This window comes from Rattus rattus, chromosome 4 (assembly GCF_011064425.1).
Source record: "Rattus rattus isolate New Zealand chromosome 4, Rrattus_CSIRO_v1, whole genome shotgun sequence".
Lineage (NCBI taxonomy): Eukaryota > Metazoa > Chordata > Mammalia > Rodentia > Muridae > Rattus > Rattus rattus.
In genome coordinates this window covers 119724032-119746723 of record NC_046157.1, presented here as the reverse complement: position 1 = coordinate 119746723, position 22692 = coordinate 119724032, and the positions used below count along the sequence as shown (strand labels likewise).

The window sequence follows — 22692 nt, the reverse complement described above, 5'->3', positions numbered from 1 at the left end:
AGATCCCATGTAAAAGTGGGGAACCAACTCTTGTGACTTCAACACACACACACCCCTGCCTCATACACACTGCCACAACTACAAACTAAAAGGGGTAGGAAAACACAGAAGTAATCCATGTGTTAAGGTCCTCTGAGAGCACTCATTTGTGTGCTTGTGATGTGTGTGAATGTGCACGTGTCCATGTGTGTTTGGAGGTCTTTCACTATCATCTACTTTCTTTGAGCCCAGTGCACGGGGACTGGTTAGAATGCCTCAGCAGCCAGCGCTGGGTCTGTCTTCAGTGCTAGGATTACACACGGGACCAACACCCAACTTCCTATGGATTTGAACTCAGATCCTCATGCTTGGCTTCAGCAAGCACGGTATCCAACACGGTATTCCTTTTGTGGTGAGTTTTTCATGATTCCCGCGGCTCTTCCTTCTCCATAAGAGAGTCAGGTCTCCCAAAATACAAACGCACAGCCATGTCATAATACTTTTTTTTATTACAATATTCAAAAAACTGGGTATGCAAGTTTAGGGGATCCCAAGACCCCTTCTTCAATTGTAGGAATGTGCCATCTCAAGACTCTATAGTCAAACTGTAAAGAAGTTCAGATGTAAAGAAAAATGAAAATGTAATTTCTTCATAAACGTTCTGTTACTACTAATCACATATTCTCTTGTAAACCCTGAAAAATTTCCCTGTAAAGCAAATAATATATATATAATATACACATATTATATATATATAGTGTGTGTATAAAGTATTGGTAGCTCCCCTTCCCAAGAGATCAGCTGTTTTCCTTAATCATCTCTTATTAGTGTCGACAAACAGCTACAGATACGTATTATTTTGAGAATTAAATACATAATTGTGAAATTCAAACAAGCCAAAGGGCAAAAGCACTATGTGGATGGCACACCTGGGGTACATCACCAGAGTATCTTTCTCTCTGCGTTGCCACCTCCCTCTTTTGCAGACCGACTCTCACCAAAACCCTCTTTTATTGCAAGCACAGCCTCCAAGGCACTGGGAAGTTCCCTCACCACCACCTCCCCAGGGTTTCCAGTATTGCTATCCGCACATTTGTGGACTCCTGCAGAGCCTGGAGCCACAAAAACAGAAACAACAACAACAAAAAAAAAGCAGGCCCAGGACACAGGCTGCTGGCCTGGACCAGCATAGCTGATGAGAGGCACCAAACACCCATGGACACAGCTCTCGGAGTGTGCCAAGGTCACATATTCACTACATAGAGCCTCACTGCCCTCTGAGTAAGCCCCGGTCTCTCTCTCTCTCTCTCTCTCTCTCTCTCTCTCTCTCTCTCTCTCGCTCTCTCTCTCTCTCTCTCTCTCTGTATGTGTGTGTAAGATTCAAACAGACCGTTTCCAACTGAAAAGGAAAATAGTGCGTAGCTTTGCTCCCTTTGACCCTCACCACCAGGTGGTGGTGGCCATGGGCATGGCTATGAGGGCCTGGGTAGCTATGGTTGACCAACAAAGCTGAAAAGAAGGACAGACTGGGCCACAGAGGTGATCCAGGCCACATGGGTGGAGGTGGCCAGAAGTGCTGGGCTCTGGGAGGCGGAGGTGGCAGCGAGGCCCACAATGGGCAGGGCATGAGGGGGCCAATGGCTGCTTTCACTGCAGGGCTCGGACGAGGTAGAGCTTCTCCCCGTGCTCGCTGGTGAAGATGGGGGCCTTCTTGTAGTGCTCCACAAGCTCGTCCATGCTGTGGAACCGCCGCTGCCCAATGCAGTAGACGCTGTCCACCAGCTGCACTTTGAAGTGCTTGTTCCTCCCTGATGCTTTGAGAGACACGGAGAAGTCACTGGGCTGGGGAGGAAGCAGAAGGGAGTTACCAGCAGGGTAGGCACCTGCAGAGACCAGGGTCTGTCTAACAAGCCCTGCGTTCACCCAGTGTCCTCGGACTGGCTGGCAGCCCAGGGCTCTCAGGTTCACAATCAAGCACTAATGAAATTCTGCTTCACACGGACTCAGGGATAAATGCACTCTGGGTCTCTGACATGTAGGAACTCATTACAGACATTACAGAGAGAATGGCAGCTGGGTTAACCTCGAGGCAGAAGAACCCTGAGATTTCCATTTCCCCAAATTATTTCTGACAAACTGGAAATTATTCAAAGTGGGTTTCATGCAGGCAGACAACTGGAAGTGTTTCTTCTGGTTTCTATTAAAATGTAAGCTCTTTAACAATAGATACGGTCAGGGCGGTGGACAACGTGGGTGGATTTTAAAGGGTTTGTGATATCCCAGAGATGGCTCCACGGTGGTTCAAGCACAAATTTCAGTGAGAAAAGGCTAAATTCTGTGATGAGCTCGGTGCCTAACTTACTGAGTATATTTGGGGGGGGGGTGCTAGTGTGTTAAATAAAATCAGTCAGGAAGTCAACTGAATAGAGATATCAATTGACTCGGTGTTTACTAAATGCTGACTATGTGTCAGGTAACCTACGCCCTGCCCATAGGCACGAGCCACACACTTTAAATGACACCCAGGAAGGAAGCTGGGTATGGAGGCTGTTCCATGACTGTGAGCAGAAACAATTTTAGGCGTGTGCTTTGTGTATATGAAGGAGTGTGTGCATTTGTGAAAGCTGTATGTAAAAGTGAACAGGATTGGGAAACATGTCTGTCTGCGTATGTGCGAGTGTGTGTACACATACTACGGCATGTGAGTACGCTTGAGCACTTGGGGTGGAGTTAGGAAAGGCCTCTACAGACAGAGGCGCTAAGGCTGAGCTACGGGCGGCAGTGGTTTGCTTGCACTGTGTATTGGACCTATGGTCGGGAAAGGAGGACCTACCATCCAGTGAGGCTAAAAAGGCAGCGTGGCTCAGTAGGGAGGAAAGAGACTCCCATCTCATGTTGTCCCTGGACTGTGCTCTGTCCCCTGGTTGGCTCTTCTCTATAGGCTGTTATCAAAAGTCTGGTTGCCTGGGCAGGGTCAGGATGCCCCTCAACCTTGAAGCAGTAAATCCACGCCCATGACAGAACCCATGATAGGACCTTCCGTGTTTGCTCCTGCTGTTCCCTTCCCTGGGAACTTGCTGCTACTCAGAAGCCAGTAGCTGGCCCTCTCTCCCAGCAGGACCTCCATGGGAAATTAACAAAACCTAGTGGCTTGTGTGATAGCGTGGGCCCATACTTGCCCTCAGCCATTTCAAGACAGGAGCCTGGAGTGGTTCAAGCTTGGTAGGCAGCAGGATCGCCTACCAGCCACAGCTACTGGAAGAAAGGAAGGATAACAGTTTGAATGCTACCTCCAGGGCTGGAGAGCTGGGAGAAGGCCCAGTAAGACATGGGCCCCGGGGTCTAGGCTTTCACCATCACAGTCATGCATGAGCCCCGGGGAAGGCGAGACACAGAACCTGACACTGTTTTCAAAGGATCATGGAACTCTGATGTCACAGGTTGAGTATGGCAGCTGGCCCCATGAACATCATCTATCAAAGACAGACCCTTTTATGCTCCAAGGTCCCCAGTAATGCTGAAGGGTGCCGCTTGTTTTCTTTTGGAATATTCAAACTGCCAGCACCATGGTTCCTGCCTTGTGATGCCAGTATTAAATAGGGTTACTTGAATGTAACCATGTGATAGTCCAGTCATTGACCTGAAAACCAAGATAGCTACAGAGGGATACGAGTTAACCTCGGTATGCTGGGTGACCCATTTGGAAAGCGGTCAACAGGTGCTACTTAAAAGGCACACACTAAGGTCGCCAGGCAGTTATCAGACAATTGAGTACAGTGAAACATGCAAGTTAGGAGTTGCTCAGTTCCCTCCCTTCCCAATTCCAGGGGAATTATATTTCAGCTCCTCACTATTAATATTCTATAAGTAGGCCTGCTCTAAGATGGGGTACCCTCCCTGGGTCAGCTTGCCACGAGCCAGACTGTGCTACTTGGACGATTCTTTAATCAACCAAGACAAAGCAGCCTTGTTTTTCCGGGTGGTATCTGGGGATGGCTGTAGCAGACACAGGATATGCCTTGTGTTTGTTAACTAAGATGACTTTCCGAACAGGGAAATTTGCTTTTAATCAAATCCTTAATTTGATACCATGACGTGTATGGGCTTGCTACGGCACAGCAGTAAAATGATGCAGCCAGGAAAGGAATTTTTAATTTCATGGGCTTCTTGAGTGAAACCTTAAAGTCAAGGGCACACAATCAACTCATGCTGAGTAGGAATACCAGGGAGTCTAGAGTGTTCTTAATTCAAACTGATAAGACTTTCCTCAGGCAATCTGGAAATGAACAATCAATGCCAGTAGCCATCTCCTCATGTTACAGCACCCTATTGCCTCTCAACAAAATGTTTAGATGTTGGAATACTTGCATATACAAGAGTTTGGGGATGTGGCCAGAGTATGAAACCCTAATTTATGTTTCAGATAAGCCTTACATATATAGCATGATTGCCAGCTCTCTCCCTTCTTCCCTTCTTTCCCAGATCTGAGGAGTAAACCCACTGAACTAAATCCCCAACTTGGACAGTATAAGTTTTTAAAAGTATTTTAAAATAATGTTTTATCTTGGCCGATGTCAAATTATAAATGAGAGATTCCCTCCCCAGTACCTCTGAACCCCTCTTTATATTCTGCCTGGAGATGACAGAACTCAGTTATCCCTAGACCAGCAACAGTGATGTCACCTGGGAACTTTATGAAGGGAGGTTTTTAAGCCTACTCTAGAAAGAGAAACTCAACAGCAGGGCTAGGTCACTAGTATGGGAGGCTACAGCCACCTGGGTTTCAATAGACCTTGGGCCAGCCACTAAGAGTACTGTAATCACTAATCAATAAATGTACATGACACCAGAAAAGACGTGAATGTGATTCACGAGCAAAGCAGTTCAGAAATGGAGGCCTACAAGCCAACCTCCCTGGTAGTCCACAATGATGCCCTTCTTTTTCTGTCTGGCCAGTCCCCATGGAGAGCTTCCCCTAATGGGAGAGCTAGGACGTTCTGGAAAGGGTTAATAGTTACTCCTGTCACATACCTACCTCCTGAGTCTACTGGAAATGGGAGCTATTCTGGACCCCAAACAATCTACCTCAGAGAACACCAGGCAGGGGAACGAGTCCTAGAAAGATTACCCCATCTGTCTGTTTTGTACCTCTTGTGTCTGCCTTTATGGATAGTTAGGGAATAGACGCCACATACCTCCCATCAGAGACAGTAGGGTACTGTGGTCTGATCCAATACTCTGAAACAAAGCTTGTCTGAGAACCTGCACACATTTCTCAAACACACAGAGAGCGGGGTGTGAGCACAGCTCCCAGGGAGAATGCTTCCCCATCACATGTGAAGCTCTGCTTCTTGTCCTCTATTAAACACAACATAAGACACTGGTGGAAGCTGCAGTCATCCGGCTCGATTCAGGATTTCCCTGGAAGCACACAAGGCCCTCTGCGAGGCTGTGTGAGTATAACACAACATGGCAGCTCACTCAACCAGATAGGGTGTCACAGAGGATAACTCCAGGCTCTCTTTGCCCATTTTGGGTTTCCTTCTAGTCATTAGAAGTCAGTTGCTGAATAGGCTCCAGAGGGAGGGGTAGTGAAAGTGGACTGACACCTTTTTCTACCGTTCTGTATACTGTAGCGATCAGACCTTTCTATGACTAGACTAAGCTTTGGTTATGCTACGCTGAGACTGTACCTTCTCTAATCTGAAACATCTGCCTCTATGCCCTCCCTCTGTTCTCCTAGCACTGGATCTATCTGGTTGGCGCTCCTCTGAGCTGAGGGCTGGACCTCCTTCACATTCCCTAACGCTGGACTGCTCTGTGCATCTCTTTCTCTGCCTATTCTGTTGTAAGACATGGGCTTCTTTCACAGCCCAGTGAAATCCAAGCGTACCAACAATGCGTACAATCCATCCACACCTCTCTTGGGAGGTCATGATCAGGTGACTCCACAGACAACGAGTTGGTAGAATTCATTATTATGGAATCCTCCGCCCCCAGTCCGAGAACCCGGTTTAATTTTACACTCTTGCTCTGCTCAGAACACTTATATATTCCCAAATCTGAACATCTCTCCCACTGTTCCCTTCCTTAAATCTTGCATCTCAGCAATTTTTGTGCATGGGCATTTTTAGAAAAACACCTGGAAGATGCTCACCGGTGCTTTCTACAGTCAGGTGGTTCCTACCGAGGCACCTGTTTAGCCCGGTGTCTTAAAAGCCTCAGAAGTGCCTCTGCACTCCCCAAAAAGCAGGTAACTTGGGAAAATATTTCTCTTCCTCACTCAAAACTGAATCACAGAAAAACACAAACATCAAGAGTGATCTTTAATATTCTTTTCTCCTTCGTCTCTGAGAGCTTTAATAAGCATTAAAGTGATTTGTTGTCTAAGCATGATGGCTGTAAGGAGATAAGGGAAGAGGGAACTTTGCTGCCGAGACAGACCTGGTTTTTAATTAACCTCCACTTTGGACAAGAAATGTCCTGACCACCCACATGAACCTGAGCCAGACTCTGATCTCTGTCTCAATCCTGAACGATATGTACTTAAGTTGATATTCCCTGCATCTCAAAGAGGGGACAGTCTAATGGTTTATCAACCCTACATCCCCTCCCTCCTTTTCATTTTCGGAAATATTTTTTTCCCTTTTTACTTCAGTAGGGTAAATATCCTTTGTCTGAAGATGTCCCCTGATCCCCAAATGAAGGACCAATGCAGGAGAGGTGAAATGGGCTCTGTTTGCCCCCTTCCCTAGATGCCCAATGCAGCCTCTTTTTAAGTCAAAACTGACCGAAATGTTTCCATCAATGCTGGTGGCACTGGCTCTTTCTTTACTCCACAGGCCACATAAGCCACAGAACACCAAACATGCATTTCACTAGTGCGAAAGAAACTCATTTTGGTAAACAAAACTAATCCTCAACTAGAGAATAACTTCAAAGTTTCACCTGCCTGAAACACAGAAACTATCAGAGATCTCAAGATCATCTTCAAACAGAGCTGTGCGGAAGTCTACTCTTTCCTGCCCACCCCATAGGTTTCCCCGATACACTACTTTACTGTACAGACTTTAAGAATATTGTCCTTCTTTGTCCAATGTTTTACTGCATATAACTAAAGAACATGTTTTGTTTCTTTGTTACTCTGTAGCTCAGGTTGATCTGGGACGTACTATGTAGCCCAGGTTGGTCTTGAACTCTTCCTACCTCAGCCTCCTGACTGCTGGGACCATAGCTGTGAACCACTATGCCCGGTTTAAGTGATAGTAAGTTATAATTTTACCATGGGCTTCAAACAAGCATACATCCCACAAGGTAGGACTTCTCCAGTCCCAGCATCAGATTCACTGGGGGAGGGGCCTGGCACTCTGCATTTCTAGCAAGCTCGTCGCTGACAATGAGAAGTACTGCCACAGAGCGTCTGCCGTGGATTCTGTTACATGCCTGATGCTTATCATAAAACTGGAGCTTTTTTTTTTTTTTTTTTTTTTTAAAACTGGAGCTTTAAAAAGTGAAACAGAGCAAGGCAGGGAAGGTGAATGTGGGACTCCACTGCGGTTACCACATATTAAATTTAATGTGTACAGCAGACTCCATGGCATAAGAACAGTACTTCTAACCCCGCTGCTCCTGCCATGACGTCTGGCTTTGTCAAGGAAATGTTTAGTGGCAAGGACTTGAGAAACATCATTGTGGGAAACACATGTAGGTCTTCAAAAGTTAATTGAAGAAAAATGTATATACCCACAATTACAGCGACATTATTAATAATTAAAAACAAAACTGGAAACACCCTGAAAATCTATCACCAGATGGATGGATACAGAAAATGGAATATTACTCACTACTGAAGGACAATTTCTAAAACATTGCTTACAACATAAATCAACTCTGAGGACATTATAACTGAAATAAAATCAGGCACAACCACCACATAATTCTACTTAAAAGAGGCTCCTAAATATAAAAACTCAGAGTGGGGAAGGAATCTCAGTGAAGAAGGCAGTTAGGGAGTCAGCGTTCAATGAGGTTAGAGTTTGTTTGGAACAGTAATGAAGCTCTGAGGATTAACAGCTGCACAGCGCTGTGAAAGCATCTACTGACTGAGATGCACACTAAAAAACTGTTGCAACAGCCAATTTGGTTTTAAAGACGTTTTACCACAAAAAAGTAAAGGTTAAGTGATGATCTACAAAAGATCTGAGAAACTTTGATGGGAATCCAGGAAACGGAAGTGTCACGGTGGGTGGGGAGGCTGTTCCCTTCCTACCACAGAAGCCACCAGCAGTGGAAGTCATGGGGAGGAGGCACTGTCCCCAAGTGATGCCTCTTGGAGATCAAATGGAGCTTCTGCCCAATTGAGACACCTGCTGACTACTTCGGTCTTTCTTAGGGACTAGGACAAAGTGGAGAGATGGCCCCAGCATCAGGGACTCTCTGAACTTCATTCTTCTATAAATACATCTTTGTCTACCTTTCAAAAGTCCTAGGGACACTGACTGCCTGTGGTTGCTGGAGCCACTCTGCCTCTCTGAAGCAGATGGCATTAATAACACGCTGTGGGTGGAGTGCAGGCAAAAGGACAAACTGTGAAAGCAGTTCTGAAGCTAACTGTTCTTCTAGTTTCAACCTATCACAGTGGAGGCTAAGTCCATAAAAGTTAACTGACAGTGAACATGTAAAGCTGTTAAGTGACACTCTATGGCTTTAGGATGGCACTTTTAATGGTATGGAGGGTCATGGAGATGGACAGAGTCTGGGCCTGGGCAAAGTGTCTGAGAGGCTGCCTTGAACGAGTTACGTGATGATGATTTTATCTGCCAGTTTCTTTAAACATAAACCTTTCTTGTGGAATTTCTTTGGGGAATGGCAAAGAACTCTTCAAAGGACACTGAAGTGTGAGACAGGGAGTATCTACTTTTCTACAGCAGAAGGGCCCCACATGGGCTTGCTGGTCCACAGACCCCATTTGCCCTGACCCCGCTCTGCATGTGTTTATGAAAGACAAACACATTCCAAGTCCATGTCTACAGATTCCTCTCAAGACTACATGGCATGCTTGTGGAATTGCCAGCAGGCAAGCCAAACTCTTACAACTCCTTTCTCTGTGAGGCAAAGGAAAGTCTCCATCTGTAGGACACATACTCAGTGTCTACAGCAGCCATGGTCAAAATGCAAACCAGACAAAACCAAATAGCAAAACAGCCACCCCAGAAGCTCCCCCTTAGTAGAGTCCACACATTAGCCACATGAGCATTTTAGGAACTCAAGTGATAAAGGTATCTTTGATCCTGGGTTTTAAGTTTCTTTACTTTGGGTGAAAAACATTTCTACCCCGTACTAACAATTTTGCAAGAACTCTACATAAAGATTTATGCAAAAACGAAGCTGTGGATCTAAGGGATTTTAACGAGAACATTTCTGAATACTCTTAAGGTTGAACTGTCAACTTGACATTTTTTCTTAGTCTGAAGAGCTGCTTTAGCTGACAGTGGATGATCTCCTCTCCCCTTACCATGCTGGCAGGCTTAGGAGCTAGCGTCCAGACCCTTTAGCAGTAGCAGCAACAGTATTCCAAAGGCCAGGGGCCTGACCCACTCCAGCCCACAGTACAGCACAACCCCACACATGAACAGAATGTGGGATGAACTGGGCAACCCCACAGCTCTGTTAGGCTCCAATGCCAGGCAAGGTAGACATGGTTAAGTGTTCCTGATATAACCCTCATTGAAAGGGTGTACAGAGGGATAGAAGAAGCCTCTGGATAGAGCCTGCAGGTCAGCCAAGACTTTTCAGAAGACGGGCAGAATGGGATTGGAAAGATTTGTTTCCCAAGGCGGTACATAATGTTGTGTCACAGAAGGTAGGGCTGGTGTTTCAGCTTTCCACATTTGTACTGAGCTCTGGACAGGCAAAAGCCAAGCTGAAGGAAATGATAGACCTGAGTATGTGATTTGTGGGAGTTAGACACATTGCCGGGGTAACTGAGGGGCTACCGACAAGGTGATGACGATGGGTGAGGGATTTTTAGCACCACTGTCCAGACAGCTGTTGGAGCGGAGGACTCATCTCACAGACACACTGTGGTTCCCAAGCTGTCGCACGTGGTCCTCTACTTCCTACATTCCTACAGGTCTGCATCTCACTCGTAGAGGTCAACGTGGATTCGGCGCTGTAGGTGTAGTATCCTTTGCGCCAAACACTCGGGACTAGAAACTGAAGCTTGGAGTATGGGCATGTACATGACGAGCCATCTTTGAGTAAGGGCTAGCCTCTCAAGTAATCATATCCTTCTCACAGGTCCTAGACACAGTGGTGTGCTACCTGTTTCAAAGTGAGGATGAAGGTCAAAGGCTGGTGAAGAGGAGTCTGCCTCCAACGGCTCTGGCTTACTTGAGAATGAGTGAAACAGTCGGGCAATGGGCTATGGCTCTTAGAGAAAAGAGCCCATTCTAAGCATTCTATGCATGCTAAGCATGTATAGAGCCTTCTAAGCTTAAGGCTCGATGGTAAATTCTTATTGCTGATGAGAACATATTTAGATATCACACTGAACACTGAGAAGTCAAGCTGGAACCTAACTAGAGGCTTCACACCTAGGTGACTAGGTTCATGGTACTGGGAATTAGTCTGCACACTACCAGAGGAGAAAGGCAATCATCAACTTAGCTACAAACGCTGCAATCTACGACAGTGACCTGTCCACAGATACGCCGGAGCAATACTGGTACAAGCATTGCAGGATAAGCAGCCATTGTAACACTGGGCTTGAGGCCCATTCCATGAGATGGAACTCACGCCTGGCTACCGCTTTAGGAGGCCAAGAACTCGTGACTGGACAGACCATGAGCCTAGGAGGAAACCAAATGCTATTGTTCTTCTCAAGTGGCTTAGCATTGACATGACCCCTAATGACGCACTGCTATACCCACAGATCAGTCATCAGAGAAGCTTCCTCTTTCAGTGGCTGACAGAAACACAACTGGAAAATGTGTGGAGAGTGAGAGATTTTAGAACACTCAGCACTAACAAGAGCATCTTCATCAAGCTCCTCCCCTTAGGGACTTATGAGGAAAAGGAAGAAGATTTTAAGATCCAGAGGGGATGAGATGAGGACCCTAAGGAAAGAGTATCTTCCAGACACAGCAGGTGTGAGGCACTCATGATCTCTCAGAGACTGTGGCAGCAAGAACGGGCTAGATGTGGCCCTATCTCTGAGAGGAGAAAATGAAGGGTTCCTCCTCTAGTTTTCTCCAATGGAGTCTGACTGGATACATTAACCACACTTGAGGGTAGGCCTCATGCCCAGCAGTAGATGATCAATACAAAACAAATGAACTCAGTAGCATTTTTGTAAAATTTTTTTATCTCACATTTTGTTTGTTTGTGTCTTCCTGGTCTCTTAGACGTACATCATGACTTTTCATTTTGTGTTTTTGTATGTGTGCATTTTCTTTAAAATTTTTTCGTTTGATTTTTTTTTTTTTTTTTTTGATCGCCTTTTTGGAGAGGGAGAAGAGACATGGAGTTTAGAGATGGAGTTTAAGATTCAGGGTAGGGGAAAAGCATAAACAGAATATATTAGATTAAAACAAATTTACAAAGCAAGAACAGGTAGGTGTAAAGTTAGGAAATTTTCATTTGGTACTGTATACAAAGCCTGACCAAAATGACTTTTTCTAAAATCGGAATGTAAAGGCTAGTTTTAGGTCAATTCAACACAACGTAGCATCATTTTGGAAGAGGAAACCTCAAGTGAAAAAGTGTCCCCAGTAGATTGACTCGTGGGTAAGCCTGTTGTGCATTTTCTTAACTAATGTGAGAGGACACAGCGCACCGTGGGCACTGACACCCCCGGGCTGGTGGTTCAGGTGTTATAAGTAGGCTGAAAGCCATGAAGAGAAAGCTGGGAAGCAGCATTCCGTCATGGCCTCTGCTTCAGTTCCGGCCTTCAGGTTTCTGCCCTGGCATCCTTCAACAGTGGATTGTGATATGGAAGGTATATGCTAGATAAACTGTTTCCTCCCGAAGTCTCTCTTAGTCATCCTGTTTAGCACAGCAATAGAAGCTCTAAGACAAGGAGAGATAAACAGATGTTGTTCAGGGTGTAACCTGCTTTTCCCTCATGCCAACTTGGTTAGGGGCTGAGCCCTGGGCTAGGGAGCCAGACAATGCAAACCCTAGAGGAACTGACTTGACGGCTTCTGTGCTCCAAACTGACCCAGAAAGAGTTTCTGAGAAATGCTGAGAGGAAGGATGGAAGGGAGGGCAGTCACCCCTATATTCACAGCTCCTGGGGGGATCTGGATCTGAGCTGCACTGTAAGAATCACCATCTTGACAAGTGGGTCAATGAAGTTGTAGTTAAAAACGTTTCTGTAAGAGATAACTTCTTAAACTGTCGCAACGCATTATTCTTGGGGTTTTTTGTTTGTTTGTTTGTTTTTGGTTTTTTTTGCAACGCATTATTCTAGAAATCACATTATTTTGGTGTGGGAAGATGACTCAGCGGTTAGCAGTGCTGTTGACCTTTCAGGATGCAGGTTTGACTCTCAGTACCAACATGGCGGCTTACAACTCAGTGCAACTCCAGGGCTAGGTCTAACGCCCTCTTCTGGCCTCCGAGGGCACTGCACACATGTGGTATAAAGACACACATGCCGGCAAAACATCCATATACACACAATAAAACTTAAAAAACCAATAGGTTCTTTGTTTTCAAATTATTATATATTTATTTCCTAATCAAGTAATATTGATTATCTTTAAAAGGGAAAATGGTTGGGGATTTAGCTCAGTGGTAGAGCACTTGCCTAGGAAGCGCAAGGCCCTGGGTTCGGTCCCCAGCTCCGAAAAAAAAAAGAACCAAAAAAAAAAAAAAATAAAAAATAAAAGGGAAAATGAATCATCCACTGATTTTTGCATGTGTGGTCAATAAAACATTAAATCTCTTTTTAATCAAAGGACTTTTTCTCGGCCTGAAATGAGTGTGAAGCATGACAAACACTAATAACTAATAAACACCTAATAATTATCGTGGCACATAATGCACTGGAGGGTAATTATTAGCTCTCTGGGGATTAGAAGTCTACAGGGGGAGCAATCCCTACACCACTCTTGCAGATGCTGTCATAGGTCAACCCAGCACCTTCTTCTCTACCTTTCAGAAGGTCTCCTTACTTGGCACCAAATGCCTTCTGAGCACCTTTTTACAAGGAAAGGCATCCAGTAAGTGAGAAAGTAAGACGCTGACATTTGTACTGCTTGCCAGAAATTACTTTTAAATACAGCCTCTTACGCATTCCCGCAGAATCAATGTAGGCAAACACGGAAGGATTTGATGCCCATTCAGGAAGGCAGGGCTTCTGCGAATTCTCTACATCAGGGAGATTTAGTTCAAGAGGGTTGGTTGAAAGGGGAAATATGCCTCCTTTAGTTTTCAAGAAGAATCGTCATTACAGATAAGCAAGCAAAGTAAGAGAAAAAACAGAAAGGATGGTGGGTACTGCAGTTGGGGATGGAGGGTTGAGTCAAATAGGTCTGCTTGTTTGTTTCTCAAGTCTAGGGCAATGTCAGCTGAGTTTGGACATGCCTAGTGCTTTCCCAGCCTGGAAGCACAGACAGAGCAATGCTCATTTTACTTGCAATGTACACCCCTCTCCTCAGAAGTACAGACGTTCTTGTATCCCAGAGATGGGTAGATTTTAATACTTCAAGAAAGGAAAACAGGCATTTATCAGCGGAGAACACCATCCTGAGCCTTATGTACCTTGTAATCACCTTAAATACATTTTAATCGACACATATCAGGAAGATGTGTTCCCTCAAACTACTGTTCACATTCAGGAGTCAGGCTTCCCACAGTAACATCTCCCCCAAACCCCCCACTGGAGGTTACAACCTGCCTCAGTCCTGTGGGAGAGTCAAGCCTCTGGGAACACCTTCTTTACCCCAACCCTGTGATGTGCAATTAGATCATGAATTAATGTTATGTGTGACCTGGGTTTGGCTGTGAGAATGAGGCTCTGACCTAAAAAATCCCAAAAGAACGTGAGAAGTGACAGAACATGGGACAGGCGGCAGAAAGTGGAACCAAAATAAGCCGGGGAGTCACCATGCATCCACCAGGACAGGCCCTTTCCTGTCACGGAATGGAGTTAGGAACAGACAGGAAAGACAGACCATAAACCTGAATCTGGCCCATTCGTTCGTTCATCAGCAGGTAAAACTTAACACAGCTTAAGAGTCCCAAGGATGCGGGGGCAGAAGCCCTACACAGACTCAGCCCAGTCAGTGTCTCTGGAAGTGGCACATGTTCTAATAAAGTATTCTTTGCCCCCACACCCCTAGAAACAAAAACCTGTCTTAACCTGGCAGAATAAAGGGTTAAAATAAACGGTAAATAATCAATGCCTCCTCCATCAGGGGGAAGAAGGCTGTTCATCTGCACACAGAAAAGTAATGGGTCTCTTTTGGATTAGAGACTCCATCTGTCAATAAGGAGGCCAGTGCCTCCCCACTATGTGGTTCTTAGCCCTCTTTCTCCCAAGAAGCTACTCCAAACTCACGCATTTGGCTCTTAGATGGACCAGGCATTTTGTATTCTAGTTGGTTTGTTAGCGTCTGTCCTGTTTCTGCTCTGGTGCTGTCCTTAATTCCTCACAGGCCCAGAATGTGATGTCAAGGCAGCCAGGCACAGAGCCTCCAAGGCGAGAGAACAATGCCATGAGAAGTCTTCGCCAGCAATGACGGACACCCCGTTCTTGATCAGGGCATCTCAGTATTCAGATTTCAGAGGCAGTCAGCATTCAGAGTCCTGCCCAGGATTTTCTAAGGCTGAGGCCGGCCCTGAAAAGCTGCTCACTCCACAAAGGGATCTGGTTTCCACTAGCTCAATGCCTCTTCGGCTATAAAGAACAAACTTCAGTGGCCCCTCTCCATGAGGGGCTGTGACCTCCTCTCAGATCAGTTCTGTGAGGCAGGAGTGTACACTGCTCACTGAGCTGGTAGAGTGGAACACACACACACTCTGCTTTTACAGTGTGAACGTAAAACATGAAACCAAAGCCTAGGAGAACCGGTAACCCTTGGAAATACTGGACTAAACTCTTGCTTACAGGTTTAGAAGAGTCAGTGGGAAGACAGGTATCTACAAACTGGGTCATCTGCAGGAGGCGCACACAGTAAGGCTGCCCTTAGTGAAACTGTCTGGTTCTTTCCGATAGTCCCACTGAGCCTGAGTGCCCCACAGCCAGACACCTGTTAGAGGGAGACTGGCTGTGCCAGGCAGGTGGCCTCATTCCCCGAGCAGCCCAGGTTTCTGTTTGGTTCTGTTTGTAAGTACTTTAGGAGCTTTTGAGAGATGAGCTTTTCAGAGGCTCGGCTTGCAGCAGAGGCAACCTTGGGATTATGCAGTTTACAAAGAAAAACAAACCAGCACACAGGCTGTGTCAGAGGCCAGGCACCTGTTAGCTGAGAGCCCGCTGTGCACTCAGATGCAGATGGAGTCTTTGAGCGAATAATCACAGGGCTTTTCCACATAGGTAGACTGGGATGGAAAAGGAAGCCTGCATCTCTAAACTAGGAAAGCGGGAGCCTTTCAACCGGGCCAACCTTTGAGGGCTGAAAAATCACTCTTCTTATCTTCCCACAACCAGGAAAAGGAGTAGCAGCAGGGACTTCGCAGTCTACCCAACCTAGATTTAGCTAAATTGGGAGCAGCCGACTCTATGTCAACATAGTATTTATCTAATTTAGGATGTGCCCTCAAATACCGTCTTGCTATTTCAACTATAGTCAGTGAACGCTATATGACACGGGAATGGTGTACCAGTCATGGCACTTGCACAATGTGGTTCTTTTTGAGGACAGTTCCAAAAACTCCAGCAGACACCTAAAACCATGACAGAACAGAATCCTAGAAATAAGTTTTTTGTTATGCACATGATTACGCCTAATTTACAAGGCTCGGTAAGACAATGGAGAACCAGGCAATGAACTGAAAGATCATTGAATATCCGCAGACCAGGGCTGGCTGGAGTCCCTGATCTCACAGGTCAGGGTACTCTGTGTGCACTTAGTGTTCTTCTGGCAGTGACTCTAGCATAGGAGCAGCTGGGCACTTACCGAGGATTCGCTGTCTCTAATGAGGAAGTCGCCCTCGACGCCCCGCTCATTGAGCGCACACTCGGCCTGGTGCCGTGTCACGTTGCCATAGTACCACTCACGGCCCGCAAATCGCCCGCTGGCTGAGGGCCCGGTGTAGCTGATCTGTGGAGTGTGCGTGGGGTGCAGTGCAGGCCCATCACTGAGGACAACCACATAGTTTTTGGGGACCAGGCCCACTTGGCCTCGGGCATTTTTGCATTTCCACCATTCAGGGTCATTCTCCGGCTTCTCAATCACCTCCATGGTCTCCCCCTTCTCGAAACTAAGCTCCTCCTCAGTGACAGAGCTGAAGGGGTACAGCGTCTGCACCACGTGCAGCACCCGTGCACCTTGCCCATTGCTTAGCGCAGTGCCCCGACGCAGGCTCAGGAAGCTGGGGGCCTCAGCTGCAGCCTCGTCCGCCTCCTCCAACACGTAGTTGGAGGGGAACCAGCCGATCTGCCCGTTAAAGCTGCCACGCCACCAGCCATCACTGCATTTCTCCATAACTGTGACCCGGGAGCCTTTCACCAGGGACAGCTCATCCTCTCGTTCCGCTACGTAGGCGAACTTGACGAAGGCTGGGATGTTGAGGTCATAGATGCGGTCAGCACCGCTGCCATTGGCTGGGTATTCCGCATCAGTGCTTGGCGTTGGGGACGCATCCCGAGCACTTGGCTTCCTCCGCGTCTTCCCGAGGCCTGTGAAGACACGGCAAAGGATTCAGTTGGCACTGGACACACGTTGTACACCATGCCCACTCCTACATGGAAGTTTTTTAGCGGGAACGGGATGGGGTAGGATGCACAAAGACTGGTTACAAACGACAGCGACTAGCTGGAAAAGAAAATGGTCCAGCCGTGTGGCACAGATATGAATTTATTAAAAAGCTGATACTTACCGAAAGTGGTCTGTTCCCTTCTACCCATTAACAAGTGCCAGTAGGTCTAAGACACAAAAGATAATAAGAACAGAGAAAAGTAAATCCTTCTGGAAGGATGGGCAGCATCAGTGATCTCCTGGATCTCGGATCTCCGGACTAAAAAAAAGGCACAAAGGCACAAAAAAGGTGCCTGTGCTTTTGCACTGGGTAAGAAATTGAACTAAATGAATTTAAAGACTTGTGGCAATTCTGCAATGAGTCAGGACTAGGCCAGAAGAGCTTGTATCCTACTCTTCATCCTCTTACCTCCCTCCAGAACAGTTTGCCCCAAGACCCCTCCCCTCTGCTCCTCTGATTGTGCTGTCCTCCTACTGTCTGGCTGCATGCTGGCCCTTCTGACTTCCCCCATTCAAGCCCTTTGCTCTCAAAACGCTGAACCCTTTTTTCTACAATAGACTGATAAATTAGTAATAGATTTGCTGACATACTAAATCCAGGCAGAAGACTGAAGAGTGTTTCTCTTTTTCTTCCATTATTTTATTTTTATTCATTTTACTTCCTGATCACAGCCCCCACCTCTCCTCCCATAGCCTCTTCCCCTCCCCTTCTCCTCTAAAAAGGAGAACCCCCCCCCTACTAACCCACTTTGGCACTTTAAGTCACTGCAGGACCAGGTGCATCCCTCCCCACTGAGGCCAGACAAGGCAGCCCAGCTAGGGAATGGGGTCCACAGGCAGACAACAGAGTCAGAGACAACCCCCACTCCAGTTGTTGGGGGACCCGAATGAAGACCAAGCTGTACATCTGCTACATATGTGTGTGGGGCCTAGGTCCTAGGCTACATGAATTCAAGTACCTCATGCCCTACTGCTAAGAATCTCAGCTACAGCCATGTTCATAGACTCCCTGGAGTCTCCTCCATTCCAGGTCTCTGACTAGATGGCTAAGCTCACAACCAAAAATAAATAACTGAAGGTTTTGATGGAAAATCTGTATGACCTTTCTCCTAGAATTTGATGTATTTTATCAACATGTTTTCTCAAGGGGCAAGTCTTCACACCCATTTCTCAAGGACCCAAGCCATATTTACTGGCATAAACAGCAAGCTCATATCAACATAGCAGATCAGAAATCCTTTTAACCAGAGGGTCTGCTCACTCCATCTACACCACATAAAGGGACAATAACTTTCCAGTGCAGTCTCCAGAATCCCTTGTCCTTATAACTAGGGCCCCAACAACCAACTCCCGATGCAGGCATCGACGGTGGGATCCTTCCTGTTGTCCTCGCTAAATCCCACCCAGAACAAACACGCCTAGTACATGACATTCTGTACCAGTCCAGACACAGTGCACACTGGGGTATCCATACCAATCTGCATGAGGATCCAACATGCTGTGTTCCTCTTTCCAATTCTCATGTTAATCATAAAATCATCCCTTACAGAACTGACCTGGGGTGTGAGCTTTTCGGTCCTGTGTGCTACTGTGGCTGCTTGCTTTGCATAAGTCAAATGAATGAGAATATCTAGAATTAGTGCATTAGAAAATTTCCAACTGTTAGCAAGCCATGTGTTGGGGCAGGTAAAGTATCACACTGTGTAAAGTAACGGCTTTATCTATAGATTGTTCAATTGTGTTTAAACTGCAACACTTTGGCCTGGGGAAAATAAAAGAAACAGAACAAAGAAGGAACAGAAAATCCCAGTGAAAAATCCCTTATACAAAACACTTTCAAGATGCTGTTTTCTAGGTCCCAAGGAGCAAGATCTTAACACCTACATCGAAGATCTGTATTCAGAGAAAAGTTTCAATCCTCTGAAATCTATTATCATAAGATTATGGTATTGGGCTTAGGGTAGCAAACATTTATACACTACTTTCAAGGCCCTGTGTTTATTTCTTCCCACAGAAAAATAAAGTTGTGCATTTACATTTAAGAAACCTTAGAGATCCACCAGAAGAGTAACCTGCTACTCAGAGACATAAATTAGTCTCTTGAGTTCTGGAAATTTGAAGTTTAAAATCAGAGCCGACAGACTAGGTGAGGTCCCACCTCCTGTTTCCCATGCCTATGTCCCCACCAGGTAGGAAGGGCGAAATAGGTTTCCCTAACCCTCAATCGAAGAGTCCTTCATATTGAGACCTTTCAAACCCCTTATACCTCCCAAGACCAGGCCAGGGGCTAGATAGGGTGAGGTTTCAATACATCAGCTGTGGCAGACCACAAAGGCTCAGGCCACAGTATCATGGCCAGCTCCTATTGTGGGCAGTAAACCCTAAGCCCTGTTGTGTTCTGCCGAAGAGACTGGAGGTAAGAACCTATGTGCCTGGTATTTCCTTTCTGCAGGTACCTATGTGCCTGGTATTTCCTTCCTGCGGGTAACTATGTGCCTGGTATTTCCTTCCTGAAGGTACCTATGTGCCTGGTATTTCCTTCCTGCAGGTACCTGTGCCTGGTATTTCCTTCCTGCAGGACTGGAACAGCTCCAGCGCTGTTTCCTCTCCGCAGAGCCCGAGGCGGAAGAGCTACCAACAGTATGCAGTTGACACAGGTTTCAGAACCTCAGAGAGTCTAACTGGACCAGCTGAATTGTCCCGCACCAGGAGCTACCCTCCCCAGCACAAAGCTGCCCAAGGTGGGTAAGGTCTGTCAGCTACAGAAGGTGGCCATGCTGCTGATGAAGCCAGCTCTGTATGGACTTGAGAGAAGACCAGCCGCAAGTCAGTGTACTGCAATAACATGCACTCCGTGGGATGGTATTTTTTGTTCTGTGAGCAGAGAGACGGCACTGACTGTAACAGCTAACAGCTGAGCTGGATTTACAGGCTCTGCCTTTCCATTTTCATGACTCTTTTTTGGCACCAGGTGTTAGCTCTCTGGACCTGAGCTACATTTTTATTGATGATAACAGGCACATTTTAACTTTCCTGAATAAAATTAAATAAAGACCGAGTTCTAATAAAAGTCTGAATGTGTCATGCATTATTAATGATCGGCATTTTAAAGTCAAAATCTTTTATGCACCCCTCTTCCCTCAGAGATGAAGGGCTGTTATAACAAACACCTCTGAGACATGCTCTGACTGTCATCTTCCAGCTGGAGCCCGCGATTTAAGAGAAAACGTCAAACAAATTTGATAGTTCTGAAATATATTCAAGCTAACTCATTCAGATGGAGTGTGCTTGTATTTGGGGAACTCTGGGGCAAATCACTTAATTTTGCCACTAATCATATCTGTAACATAAGTGATATTTAACCAAAACACATTCCTTCCTTTAAGCTGCTGTGATTAGAGGGTATTAATGTGTAGGGATTTCTGCCATTAGAGTTAGCTATTATTAAGGTCAACTAAAAATTCTGAAAGGCCCTTGTTATTAAAGGCCATGAGATCTGACTGAGGATGGTAGAAAGTGACCACAGATAATTCTCAGTGAGAGGAAGTGTTTAATATTTGGCTTTTGAGTGACTTCATATCCCTATGTGCTGACGTGATTGGCATCTAGTGTTGTGGTAATGCTGGTAAGATCAACTCAGTTGCTTCAGAATAAAGTTTAAAATAATTTAACAAAATCTAACAGAATAAGTGAAAAAAGACAAACCCCAAATTTTGCTATGTGTTCTGGCTAGTGTTTTGTCAACTCAATACAAATCAAGAGTAATTTGGGGAGAACCTCAAGAGAAAACAATGGGCTCAGCAGATTAATTCTTGATTAATAACGCGGGTGGTCCCAGCTCACTGGGGATGATGCCACTTCTGGGAAGAACGTCTGTAAACTGTGTTCCTCTACAACAGTGGCTCTCAATCTACGGATCATGTCCCCTTTGGGGTCGAACTTCCCTTTCATGGGGATTGCTTTAAGACCATCAAAAAACCACAGGTATTTAAATTATGAATTGCAACGATGACAATAACCGTAAGGATATTTGGACGGGTGACCGTGTAAGGTAACAATGCCTCCAAGTTCTAACCCGATCAGCACTTCTTCCAAGTTCAAGTCTTTTCCACCTGGGTCATCAGGTCTCATTCTACCTGCACAGTGAGCCAGAGGGAATACATGTGGTCTTTCCAGGGACCACAGAGAGGGCCATAGGCAGCAGATGCCAGTAGCATTCGGCACTGAATGAAGGGTGGAGGTGAGCAAAATAATTGCCAGAGAGAGTCCTCATAGCAATGACCCACACTCCCGGAATCCTACATACGTTCTCACAACATAAACGGACGTCAGTATTTTTCCTCTTTTTAAACTTCGGTTTCAGCTGATTTTTTGTCTCATCAGTCGAGAATCCTGAGAAAATAAAACATCCTTCCCCCACCTTCACTCCCCACTCCCACCTTTTTTAAAGTACCAGACCATTGGTGCCTATTTGTCAAAGTGCTGACGGTGGACAAGCAGAAAACAACACTCATGGCTTGAGGCCTCCCGAGTTCGGTTGTGGGAGAGACAGGAGGTAGCAAGCAGATGGTCCATAAACCACGCTCATGGGCTCCGAGAGGTGGTGCACATTGTTTTCTGCGCCTACAATGTCTTAGGTTTCACTGCTCAGAGTTCTCATTAGCAATCTATGACAGACAGTATCTATACCCAGGGGGCTTTCCTCACCACGCAGCCGGTTTTCTGCAAGCGATCTGACTTGGTGGAGAGTAGTCAAGCTGCATTTTACTGTGGCCAACGCCTTAGAAAGTATCAAAGAAACCCCAATCATGACTTAGGGAGTAGAACATGGAACCAAACACAAACCAGTTTTAGACAAAGTCAAGTTTAAATCAAAATGGACTCAGACACTGTTGGGGTCGGTCGGGTCGGCCGGCTGCTTTGGTCCTATAGACACCCAACTACGCCAGAAAATTTTCAGATGTTTACAGGGCAGTGGAAGTGGGATCTGAAAGACCGGTGATTTTTTTTTCTTTTCTTTTCTTTTTTTTTTTTTTTTGGAGTTAGGGACCGAACTCAGGGCCTTGCGCTTGCTAGGCAAGCGCTCTACCACTGAGCTAAATCTTCAACCCCGATTTTTTTTTTTTTTTTTTTTAATGGAAACCAGACCACCTCTGCCATAGCATAACCACCAAAGGTGGGTGGAGGACAAGTTATTGCCCAGTGTTGCATCCTGATATGCATCTACTCACTATTCCGCCAGTGTGGGCTTAGGAGAGTGACATGGGGCAGAGTCCTGTCTTCCAACATCTGTACACCCCTGCATGGTCTCCTGTACAACAGGTGGCTCTTAGGCCGCAGGAGATTTCAGGGGCATTCTACCAGACGGTAGCTGCTCTTAAGCACTGAGCTAGGATCAGCCATGACTACAAGGTTTACCTTATAAACCGCACCTTTCTTCTCGGTCTTTTCTGCTTATTTGCTCTTCAGAGCTCTGCCTGAAGTAGAGAAATCTCCTCTGGCCCTCTGGAGATTACAAGTCATTCGTGAGGACTCAAAGGGCAGATGCCAACAACAACTTTTGCCACTAATTAGATCTGGAACCTTTGTTGAATCTAACCAAAAGTTTTCTGTATGCTAAAATGTTTATACTGTTATGACCAGAGCCTATTAATGTGTGGGCATTTCCTCCATTAGAGTTAGGGCCCGTTATTAAAGTCAACTAAAAAAAAATTACAAGAAGCTTTTAATACTAAGTGTCACCATGGTGACAAGTACCATAAAAGGGAAGGTCCCTGTGAGCATGTGG

General features: G+C 45.9%; 1 protein-coding gene across 1 annotated transcript in view; it reads right to left on the bottom strand.

Annotated features, from left to right (window-relative positions):
• Positions 1-468: 468 nt before the first annotated feature.
• The window catches only part of Nck2 (NCK adaptor protein 2), a 37722-nt gene continuing 15498 nt past the window's right edge, over positions 469-22692 (bottom strand). Inside the window, exons 2-3 of the mRNA XM_032901033.1 lie at positions 16104-16825; positions 469-1821 (exon numbers count right to left, since the gene is read on the bottom strand). Of these exons, the coding sequence (XP_032756924.1) occupies positions 1627-1821; positions 16104-16825 (917 nt within the window). The 3' untranslated portion in view covers positions 469-1626. The remainder of the gene's footprint in view (positions 1822-16103; positions 16826-22692) is intronic.